At 40.1% G+C, this 12,357-nt stretch overlaps 1 protein-coding gene across 1 annotated transcript; it reads right to left on the reverse strand.

The window, feature by feature from the left end:
- Positions 1 to 9,099: 9,099 nt before the first annotated feature.
- On the reverse strand, positions 9,100 to 9,702 carry LOC145784741 (52 kDa repressor of the inhibitor of the protein kinase-like). The gene has a single exon (XM_082596593.1). The coding sequence runs from the start codon at positions 9,700 to 9,702 to the stop codon at positions 9,100 to 9,102; it is 603 nt and encodes a 200-aa protein (XP_082452719.1).
- Between the last annotated feature and the right edge of the window lie 2,655 nt (positions 9,703 to 12,357).

Below are 12,357 nucleotides of genomic sequence, written 5' to 3' on the forward strand. Positions count from 1 at the left end.
GTATACTTTCAAGCGAGTCAGACAAGCCACAGACACTGCATAGTGCAATCGCTTCTTTGATTCGACATTAATTACCTTCATTTTGTGGAGGACATCTATGATGTCAAAACAAGAACGTTTATTAATAGTACGAAGTCGCCAAGGGTTGCTATGAATACTGAAATGCTTCGTCGATAGATCGCTCGCTTTATGTTGCCATAAACTTTGTCGGTGACACTTACGGCAATAGCATCAAGGTTGTATTGCACAAAATCATCTCCTAATTGCTTCATCACTTGCTGAAGTGTCGACGGTTGACTTTTTAACACAATTTGTGAAACTCTTTCTTGAAATTGATTGTACACATCTATGTGTCCAGATACAAAACATGTTTTCGTTAAAATATCAGCAAGATGGTAGCCATTTTTCATGTCTTCATCAGTCTCAAGGTACTTCACCATTTCACTCATCGGTTTAATTAACTCTGTGGTCCAAGGTTTGTTTTCAGTTCCTTGTGTTCTGCCAAGTGGAAACTTGCAAGCTTGTGGCATCATTCCGTCAAACGAAATGCCACGTGTTGTATGAGCATCATAGAACCAGTCTCCATCAGGAATACTGAAGTCATTCAGCCAAGGAATGGCGACGCTTGGAAGAATCGTTTTTTTTAAGTTGATGATAATAATTTGGAAAATAACACTGAACCATCGAAAGAACTCTAATATTGCGTCATAATTGTCTTTGTGTTGCACTCCTTCCTCTAAAACAATCACATGCTCGAAGTCAGAGTAAGGAGTGATTTCTTTTCGAGCAAGTGATCCCATTCCAACAACAGAGTATCGACATGGGGGCTTTCCCATTATTTCGATGCATTGTTTAGAAACGCGATCCATTAATTTTGTGTAATCTTCGGTTATTTTGTTTTGAATATTTTGAACGAATTCTATTTGTTTTTCCTTTCTGTTATTCAATCGTTTTCTAGACTTTGGCAAAATACTTTTAATTTTCTTTAAACTTTTGTTGGTGCTTTCTCTCATTTCTTTTACTTTCAAAGCAACTTCTCGTGATATTTTGATTAAATCTGTTTTAGTTTTTTCAGTTTCTGCTACTTCAAGCACATGAGAGCAAAGTTGTTTAAGATCGTTCTTAAATTCATTGTTCGATGGTTGTCTTGTTATGGCAGCGTTGAAGAGAGCCGCACTTTGAATCAAACTGATTTTATCTGGACTTTTATCTTTGTAAATAATTCCAAGTTGATGAAATGTATCTGCAGATTTATTTGTGTCGGTTTCTTTTCCTGTTTTCTCACAAGTAGATTTGAGTTGTTTTGCTAATTTTTCTTCTCTGCTGTCCTTTCCTTCCATGATCGTTCTTATTGATAATCTCACTTTGCTACTGTGAAGCGATCAATGTCTGATATGTTGAAAGTGTTGAAATTCTCATTAATGATAAACTTTTATTGACAAAGTTGAAACTATCAAACCAAATCACGTGACATGATTTGTTTGTTGCCTTCATCAATCACCATCAGAAGTTGTTGCAACAAAGCAAAACGTTATTTATTGCTAGGCGAAATATTTCCTCGGACAAAGACATGCGTTATAAAAAGTTGTCGGAAAATACTAAAGGTGTATTTTCCATGTAGCTACTTGGTATTTGCAAACAAATACTTCTACTATTTTTATAGTTTTAGTGTCATGACAGTTTAAAGTAACGTAGGGGAGACCGGGGAGGGTTGTTACAATTTTCAGTAAATCTAAGATTTCTCTTTCAATATTTGCACAAAGTTGCTGAAAATTTTATATAATCTTGCCACATCACCAGTTGTTATAAATACAACTTCAAAATTTAAAAAAGTTATGTTTACAGGAAAATATTTGCATTAATATATCAATGAGTCAGTTGTCACAAGTCACCCCAGTATCGGGGTGACTTGTTACACAGATGGGGTGAAATGTTACAATTTCAAATAGGCTGTTCTATTAACTAATGTTTCTTACTAAAATACCTAAAACTGATGGAATACGTTGACACAGCATTCTTGCATTTATTGAACATCCAAATTTAATTGAAAAAATCATGAACAAACAAATAACATCATTATTGACAATGCAATTGTCACCAGGATTGCAAACACATTATCTCCATTCAACCATTCATGGTATTTGGTCTCAATAAGGCACCCGTTATTAGTTTTTACATTGCATTGATGCAATCTAGTGAATCTACACACAATGATGACAAGTTGCAAGCAATAGGCCTACTATTTATACAAACTGTTCTTAAAACCACTTAGCATAATATATTTTTAAAACTACCATAGCACACAATGGGTAGTTGACTTTGTAACGACTTATACCTACGGCATCAAGCTGTTTTCATCTAATAGTTTCTTAATGGAGTTTTTTTTTAAAAGAGTAGGCTAGAAGAATTGATGAACAGACACAATTAAAACCAAGCAACGTTGAAACCGCCTTGGGACCAGCATTAACCAATATTGAGCCACGGCTGGACTTGCTCTGTAGCAGAAAGTGGTCGCATCCATCACACTCACATCCATCTGAATAAATGTGTTTGGTTCTTTGTTTTGTTTCCAGTAGGCTACGTGTCAACTGTAAAGTAGCAGTCTTTGAGTACAGCTGTACAGTTAGCTTGTTTTAAGTTTCCATTCGACTTAAACCTTTACATAAATATAACAAACGTAGGCTACATTTTGCACTGTTTATCATTTGAACCGTAAAGGATCGCGGACAATTTTAAGAGATTAAAAGGGGTTGTGTGCAAAAAAGTTTAGGAAGCCCTGACCTAATCTATTAACCAACAGATTGGATTGATTGACTACACGCCCATTCAGAAAGGAGTAAGACAAGGTTGTGTGCTATCACCTGACCTTTTCTCATTATACAGCGAAATAATTTTAAGACATATTGAAGATGAAAGAGGTATTAGTATTGGAGGAAACAACATTAACCACATACGATATGCTGACGACACCGTTTTGATAGCCGACTCGGACGTAAAACTGCAGAACATATCAGATATTGTGTGTACGAAAAGCAAGATATTTGACATGGAATTAAATAAAAAGAAAACAGAAACAATGGTCATAACAAAGAAAAAAGCAACCGAAACTCCTATTTGTAATTTATCAGTTAATGGAATAATTCTTAAACAGGTCCAAAAATTCAAATACCTCGGTACTATGGTGAATTGGGATGCAAGAGACGAAACAGAGCTCAACATAAGAACAGCCCAAGCAAAAGCAAGCTTTCAACAAATGAAACCAATTCTTTGCAATAAAAATATCTCTTTCAAAACAAGATCTAGAGTTTTAAAATGCTATATTTATCCTGTTTTTCATTACAACTCTGAAACCTGGAATATTTCAACAAAAATGGCAGAAAAGATTAATGCTTTTGAAATGTGGTGTTTCCGTAGAATGCAACGCATTTCATGGCTGGCAAAGAAAACAAATAAAGAAATTCTACACCAAGTGAACCAAACCAGAACTCTGTTAAAAAGTATGAAAACCAGACAATATAAATTTCTCGGCCATGTAATAAGAAAGCAAAAACTGGAGCATCTCTCTTTAACTGGTAAAATTTTTGGAAAGCGGGCACCTGTCAGACAAAGACAAACACATCTGGAACAATTTAACGACAAAACAGAAACAATTATCCATGCAACATATAATAGGAACATTTGGTCTAATTATTCATCTGAGGCCGTCGATGCCTGGTTCAGGCAAGGCAATTGAAGAAGAAGAACAGATTGGACAAAATTTTACAGTAGGCTAATAGGCTAATTGGGATGGTGCATATGATGGTGATGGTGAGAGATGATGGTGGGATGACGCAACGGATAATGCGTTGGCTTTCCAATTATGCAAACCTGGTTCGACTCCCGGCTTCAGCTGGTTGTTGAAAAACACCGCTCACCTCTACCCAGGGTGTAATAAATTGGTGGGCGTATTTGCTGAAGTAAAGGCGGCCGCGAGAAAGAAACTGGCCACCCTACTCTCCTTAGTGCATAGTGCCGAAGGCTTAGTATAATGAGAACCTTATCTTCTGATTCCCCAAAGCTCAGTATCTGAGTATGGGACCTTTACCTTTAATAGGCGAATGCCTCACAACACACAAACTCAACACACAACAATCAAGACAGCAGCCTCAAGCCATACAAAGAAACCGCATAAAACAACGACACACTGATTCTAACACTATTCATCATAGCACATGACCAAAGAATTGAGTTCAGAAGGCCGTTGCTGTTCCAGCCAATTGTTCACCAAATCAAACGTCATATAAAAACCGTTATGCTCTATTTAACCTAGCTGGCATCTTACGTCATGGAAATTGCTAGAAAATGTCCAAATATTGCACCATCGGTCGTAAGACCTGGTCCTGATGAAATATTGCATTAGCCGCTTGAACACCTGTTTGAATGACTTCATAATTGTCTTTTATTATTGCGTCACAATACTGTGTACGTGCATTTGAGATATTGCTATCTATTCTGGTCATTCGTGAAATGGTTGCTTGAGAGTTAGTCGCACATTTAACTGTTGGCTTAGTGCTTGCTAGCTGGACAAAAATTCCGTCTTTTATCTAAGTAATCTGTTTTGTAGTGACAAGTTTTAGTGGTGTACGGCGTTGCATCCAATTTCGACAGCTTTGAGGCTATTTTTACAGAAATACAATTTTGAATAGACGTTTCGAAGGAGTGTTTCTTTTTCGGTCATTACATGCAGACGAACGGATTTGGGAGTCTTTTGTTACAATTTTCCCACGAAGAGATTATGGTTTACCGCTGATGTGACCATAAATAATAAAAGACGTCGCTTGTTAGCTGGTAGGCCAAGAAGCACTTAAAGCATGAATAATAAAAGACGTTACTCTGTCTAGTGTTTGGTACTGAAGCAAAGAAATAATAAAAGAAGATCTTGTTGGTTGGTAGTCTACAGAAGCAAAGAAAATTAAAGACATTTCTTCTCGATTGGTACTGAAGAACTTTAAGCTAAAAAGTAAAGGCGTTTCTTTGTTGGTACTGAAGAAAAAATAACTTCGACATTCATTGGCAAGAAAGAAGATTAAAGACAATCCATCTGTGCTTGAAGATTCAAGTGAACGAATCCAAGCAAGTTTTGTGGACTTTAGGACTTCATATACCCGTACAGCTACGGTATCGTGCATTTAAATTCTTTTTGTATTTTACGGTCTTTGCAGTTAAGTTTTTTATAGCTTACTGTAATTTTGTGTGTTTGTGTAACTTAATTTTTTAATTGTTAAATTTAGACCCAACATTTAATATATCTGCACTCGGTGGCGACAAGGACTCGACCGCCGTAGACTCGACTGAGTTTAAGCCTGATGATGTTCTTTGCTGTCGGGCAGGCCATTCTGGGGAGGGACCCAGTAACGATGAGGCTAAGTCAGTTCGAGAGGCCCGGCATCTTAGACGGGATATTTTGACTGAAATTGGGGAACTTTCTGTAGCCCTAGGTTCTTTGAGTGATAAGCAGGAACTGTTAATTTTTAGATCTAAGTTCTCTACTTTAGAAGAGGATTTACGGCATTTCCATGCTCTTTTGACTAAAATTTTTAACTCTGCAATCTTGGCAGAACTTCGTGATAGGGTAGATCCCGAATTTAACTCGTTAAAAAATAACTTCGAACAAAAAGTAAGTGAGTTCTCGGATAGGTTGGATGCTGACATACATCCTGAGGATAGCGCCTCAAATGTAAGCACTAGGATGTCTGAGAGCTCGTCACGGATAGTTGCACAAATTAACCTGCAGCTAAGACGAGAGGAGCTCCAGATACAAGCGAGAGCTGCTGAGGCCGCCGCGAGAGCTGAGGCCGAAGCGAGAGCTGCTGAGTTCGCACTCAAAGACGCACAGTTGAGGGCTGAACAACGTAAGGAGGTAGCTTTAGCTGAATATCGATCAGAGGTGGGCTCCCGGCGTAGCTCTAAGAAGGGATCTTCTAGGCATTCCAGAAGTGAACATCAATCACAGTTTAATTTACATAACCTTTTCCAGACGCCTGTTCAATCTGTAAGTGGACCAGTGCAATCCACACGTTTTCTAGCTGTTTCAGGAGGTCTCGGGGCCGCGGCTAAGGGTCTTCCGAAGGCTGTAGTGCCAGGACCTGCGAATTTTAGCCGAACTCCTCCCCCAGAGCGTACAGGTCACGGGGCCGCTATCAGAAGTAATGTCTTGCCCCCTTCACAGTTTTCTGCGCCGCTAGTTTTTGATTGCCCAGCTACACGTAATTTGCGTGATTGTGAGAGGCGTAACGCGTCTCCTGATTTTAACGTGTGTGAGGGTCGTGATCGGGCTGTGCATGTGACTGAGCCCCCTCAGCCCCTTAAGGGATATAGTTTGTCTTCTCCCGCTAAATCGAGTTCTCAACAACAGGATTGCTTTTTTGAATACCAAAATAGTAGGACGTTTTTCGATAAGGCGGCCTTGATTGGTTACGATGGTAATAATATGCCATTTATCTTCTTTAAAAATCGTGTTACGGCCTTAATGGCAGCTTCACCGTTCAAAGGAACTCGTTTGACTTTGTTACAAGCAGCTTGTGTTAGAACAGCTGCGCAAACGATTGCTAATTTGGTTTCCGACACTCCTGGCTTGTCAGAGGAAGACAGAATAGAAATGTCGTTAGCTCGCTTGTCCCAGCGTTTTGGGGTTCGTGGAGGTCTTTTCGCCGAACCGGAAATTAGAAAGTATCGCTATGGTAGCAAATTGACTTCGACCTCTTCCAGTGATCTGAAAGAGTTTAAAGATGAATTGTCGCAGTGTCTGCTTTACGCGCAAGCTTATGGTCAGCGTGATAAATTGGAAGGACGTTTTGTTTTGGATTTGGCTAAGCGACTCCCGTTTGACGCTAAGCAGCGTTATCTTTACTTTTTAGGTGATCAGTATGGTGGTACTGATGAGCCTACTTTTCAGAGTTTGTTTGAATTTGTAGTAAGGGAGGAAACGCGCAAGTCGACTGATTTTAGCATTATATTAATGGGCGATTCTGGTGAGTCGCAGCATTTTAAAAAGTTTGGCAAAGGAAAATTGTCTTCATGTCCGGTTAGGCAGACGTCGGTAAAACCCCATGATAATGTGATTTCAGGGAGTTCGCAGTACTCGACTGCTGTTGGCGCACCGCGCGGTGGTGTGGCCAGACGTAGTGACATACCGGCATGTTTTTATTGTTCGTCACGTGGTCAAGTTGAATATCATTTTTTGTCTAATTGTAAAGAATTTTTGCGCTTGACACCTAAAGATCGGAGAGATGTCATTGTGAAAGCTGGCAAATGCTTGAATTGTTTGCGCCAGCCATGGGCGTCCGCACATAGGGGCAAATGGGGTCAGCTGACCCCCCCTGGAAAGTTGTTGGATGAAAAATGAAAAAGCGAGAACATGCAAAAATAGGCATGAATTCAATGAAGTTGTTCGTAACATTGAATCATACAGAAAAGAACAATCAGCCACCAATTTAGTTAATCAGTTCTTGAATAAAAAGTGAAGTCGACGTGGGTCTTTGCTGAATTTTTTGATGACTTTTTGGATGAACGAATTTTTGTCCGAGTTTATTTGGCTTTTGTGGACACTCATCACACACAGCCCAGATAGCCTGTCGTCAGACATGTTGATCTGAGCCATGTTTTGACCCGCCTCATTGTGCTGAATGATCTTTCTACCGTACAAGTAGTGGCGGGGAGGGTCAGTAATGTTATCATCGTTTGACGTAGGCTACAGCTGGAAAAAGTTCCATATTTTTCACCAAGTCCACAAATTCCAATTCTTCCTGGTCTTCGGACTGAGGAAATTTTCCTTTTATGGTTATGTCATACCACGACATGGCGTCCTGCTGAAAATTGTTGTAGCTGTAGAATTGGTGTATGGTTTTGACCAGGGCTTTGTAGTCTGAACGGTCAAATTCTTCCATCTGCGCTGGATGCAGTCGGTATAACATGAATGCCGACATGTTCGTCTCTGAGAAGCGGCTTTTCAGAGACTGGATAAAGAGTCCATGTAAGGAACGTAAATGGAGCGGCGATAGTATTCCTCATTGGTGCCACCAGTATTTGCTCTGAATACTTGACGGACACATTGCCGTGGGACAGATAAGGTGACACCGATTTCTTCGGCTGACTTCATTGCCGCTGTATAAATGTTTTCTACAAAAAGTGTTTCTGCATTTTGCCGATGATCACAAAACATTGATACGAGTTTGTCAATGTGCTTCTTGACACCTAACATGTTCAGTTGGACTGCCTGAAGGGCTTGGGTGACAGGCTCCAAAACCTATAGCATTACTACAAAAGTAGCGGTTCCAGAAGCGGTTGGCAGCTGGTGTGCGGTCTGCCGTCCCTTTGCATTCGATTTGTGCTGCTCTAAATTCTCCAACTGCCTGTGAATTTCGATGAAATTTTCCGCGAAGAGTCTTATACTTTATATTTCGCGCTCCACCTCGTTTCACATAACTGGTCACAGCGGTAAACCATAATCTCTTCGTGGGAAAATTGTAACATAAAGTTCCCGGATCCGTTTGTCTGCATGTAGTGACCGAAAAAGAAACACTCCTTGAAACGTCTATTCAATAAGTGTATTCCTGTAAAATTAGCCCGCGGCTATCGAAATCGAGATGCAACGCCGTACACCTCTAAAAAAACTGTCACTACGATACAGATTACTTGGATAAAAGACGGAGAATTTGTCCAGCTAGCAAGCACCAAATAAACCAGTTAAATGTGCGACCGACTTCCAACAAACAACTTCGAGAATGAATCAGAAAAATTTGTGATAACTCAAAGGCACGTCAGCAGTTCGTGACGCAATATTTCATGTTTAAACAGGTTTCAACTGAAACAGGTTTAAACAGGTTTGACACAAGTCTTTCGAACGATGGTGCAATTTTGGCTCATGTTTTAGGAATTTCCATGACGTAAGATTCAGTAGACTTGAACGGTTTTTATATGACGTTTGATTAGGTGAACAATTGTCTGGAACACATAACAATGGCGTGTTTGGTATTAGGCATCTTCGTTTCGGGCTCTCTCTAAAAAAATTTACTATAGCCTTCACTGTTCCAATAGTGTTCCGTACATCCGAAACTGCATTCAGATTGTTGACCACGAGGTTAAGGCGATGGGCTGAACAGTGGACAAATACTGCCAACGGATAGGCCTACTCGCTTCTAATACGTGCCTGCGTACTCCATTTTCTTTGCCCGCCATAGTGGAGCATCCATCGTATCCTTGACCACGTAGTTTATTTAAATTTAGACCGTACTTATTACACTGATTTATTATTGTCCCCGCAATCGTTTCTGCGTCCATTTCGTTCAGTGACGCAAAACTAAGAAACTCTTCTCGAATGACGAGATTTTTTTCGTCGAAAAACCTCACTCCAATAGCCAGTTGCTCTTTTCCTGAAATGTCAGCGGTCTCATCCGCTAAGATTAAGAAGCCAACGGAATTGTTTGCTTCAGTAACAATTTCATCTCTAAACGTTTCTTCACACAAACTTGTCATCTCGTTTTGTATACGAGCCGATGTATACTTAACATTGTCACTTGCGTGCTCCATGTGATCTTTCAAAATTCCATCATCAGCTTCAATTCTAAAACTTAATAAATCATTCACATTACCGGACTTGGAATCCTTGACGGTGAAAGTGAACCCACCTTGACCCCCCCTAACCGAAAACCTGCGGACGCCCATGGCGCCAGCATATGGTTAGGGATTGCGTTCATGCAAACAACTGTCGTAAGTGTGGTCCTAACAACGATAGGAAACACTATTTTCTTCTGCATGATTTTTATGTGACGTCACGTGATTCTCTGGATTCGGTCGGTAAAGATGATGCTGGTGCCAGAGTTCCTGTGCGTAATGTTAAGATTGGAAATGTCAAAGCAGCCTTTAACCGCATTACTGCTGCTCGTGTTTTGAATCCAATGACTGGCAAATCGAAGTTGGTGTATTGTCAGCATGATCTTGGTTCGCAGTTGACTTTTGTTTCGAGTGATTTGGTCTGCGAACTTGACGTTGAACCGTACGATAAAGCGTCGTTTAAAATGGATACTTTGGCTGGTCAGAAACCTACTTGTGCTAACCTTGTTAAGCTCAACATGCAGTCGTTAGAGACGAATGAACTGTTTTGTGATATAACTTCGGTGGTTAATCCAGCTTGGGCTGACAATGTTAAAACTTTACCACATAATCAGGATTTAAGTAGTTTCCGTCATTTTCATGACGTGAATATGTTTCATTTGAATGATTGTAGTACTGTAGATGTACTGATTGGAAACGACAACGCTTATTTGATGTGTGCTAAAGAAGAGCGTGTTGGTGGGAGTCGTAGTGAACCACATGCTTTGCTCACTCCTCTCGGTTGGTTGGCTTGTGGTGGTAAGTCACCCTTAGATGAAAGCGTTGCTAACGTGTGCAGAGTGCAAACGTCTTCAGAGTCGGATGTCATCTCTAGCTTTCAGCTTAAAATTGAGTCTCGTGATATGGAAATAGCAGACCTGAATAAAGTCATTCAGGATTTGACCTTGCAAAATGAAACCTGTGAATTGTCTCGCAATGATATTTTGGCTAGAGAACTTGTTGAACCGAATATTGAGTTGAAAGATGGTCGATTTGAGATACCTGTTCCGTTGAAGGAAGATATTGATTTACCTAACAAATTTGTGTTGGCGTCAGATAGAGCTGCTGCTTTAAGGAAGAAGGCTTTAAAACAACCTGAACTTCGTGATTTCCTTACTGACACCATGAAAGATCTTAAATCTAATGGTTATATTGAGCGTGCTGGTGAAGCAGGAAACGTAAAGGGCTTTCAGTGGTATTTACCGTACTTTGTGACGTCACAATTAAAAAAGCGCATTGTTTACGATGGCAAGTCTGAATTTCGAGGAACTTGTGTTAATGATGTAATGTTTTCGTGTCCTGATTTGTTAAACCCTCTGGCAGATCTCTTGGCTAAATTTCGGCTGAGTAGATTTGGTTTCGTGGCCGATATGACCAAGTACTTTTTTCACATTTTGGACTCTTCAATACGTAAGCCCAATTTTATTGAACTGCTTACATACACAGGCAGTGCCGTTCGGATCGTGAACGAACGCTCTTTGGTACCTTTGAGTGACGACCCTAGGGATTTTACTGTCATCACCCCTGCCTCACTTTTGACCCCATACTTAGACCCATACTGTGCTGTTGGGCAACCACATGATCGTGATTAACTAAGAAGGGATTGTCGGTTCAATTTGTCACTTTCTCAGCAGTTTTGGAGCAAATGGATAGATTTTTACTTGCCAGGGCTTCAGGGCCGGAAAAAATGGCTAAAAATGGCCGAGAATTTGGAGCCTGGTCAACTTGTAGTGGTAGGTTCTCTCCAAGACATTGGTAAACGTGGGAAGTATCAACTTGGGAGGGTGCATGAGGTAGTTCTACAAATTAGGAAAGGGAAGCCTGTGGTTCGTAGAGCTAAAGTTGCCGTCTGCAACTATGATGAGAGTACCGGGAAAGTGAAAGTAGACTACGTGTTGAGGGATATTTCGTGCCTCGCACCGTAAAGAACACCTAAATGTTTGGGTTTGAGCCTGGTTTTGTCTGCGGTGGCCGACACTTGTCTGAGCCCAGAACAGTCGGTTATTATCGCAACCATTGTATATAGCGTCATTTTAGCTTGTGCCTTATGGTACCAATTTCATGTATCGTCGTGTATTATTCTTATTGTTGTTCATTCTTTGCATGCTCTTTGTATTTACGTATTAACTTAAACGTGAATGATTCAAACAATTTGTGTATCGTGTGGTTTTATTCATTGGCTCACAATTGTCGTCAATTCTTTTTAGTTATGCCATGTCAGACTGTCATAACTAGGGGCCGCTATGTTCCAGCCAATTGTTCACCAAATCAAACGTCATATAAAAACCGTTATGCTCTACTTAACCTAGCTGGCATCTTACGTCATGGAAATTGCTAGAAAATGTCCAAATATTGCACCATCGGTCGTAAGACCTGGTCCTGATGAAATATTGCATTAGCCGCTTGAACACCTGTTTGAATGACTTCATAATTGTCTTTCATTATTGCGTCACAGTACTGTGTACATGCATTTGAGATATTGCTATCTATTCTGGTCATTCGTGAAATGGTTGCTTGAGAGTTAGTCGCACATTTAACTGTTGGCTTAGTGCTTGCTAGCTGGACAAAAATTCCGTCTTTTATCTAAGTAATCTGTTTTGTAGTGACAAGTTTTAGTGGTGTACGGCGTTGCATCTAATTTCGACAGCTTTGAGGCTATTTTTACAGAAATACAATTTTGAATAGACGTTTCGAAGGAGTGTTTCTTTTTCGGTCATTACATGCAGA

The sequence above is a fragment of the Aplidium turbinatum genome, chromosome 15 (genome assembly GCF_918807975.1).
Source record: "Aplidium turbinatum chromosome 15, kaAplTurb1.1, whole genome shotgun sequence".
Lineage (NCBI taxonomy): Eukaryota > Metazoa > Chordata > Ascidiacea > Aplousobranchia > Polyclinidae > Aplidium > Aplidium turbinatum.

Coding starts and splice junctions, on each gene's coding strand:
- LOC145784741 (XM_082596593.1), bottom strand. CDS start 9,702: ATGGGCGTCCGCAGGTTTTCGGTTAGGGGGGGTCAAGGTGGGTTCACT.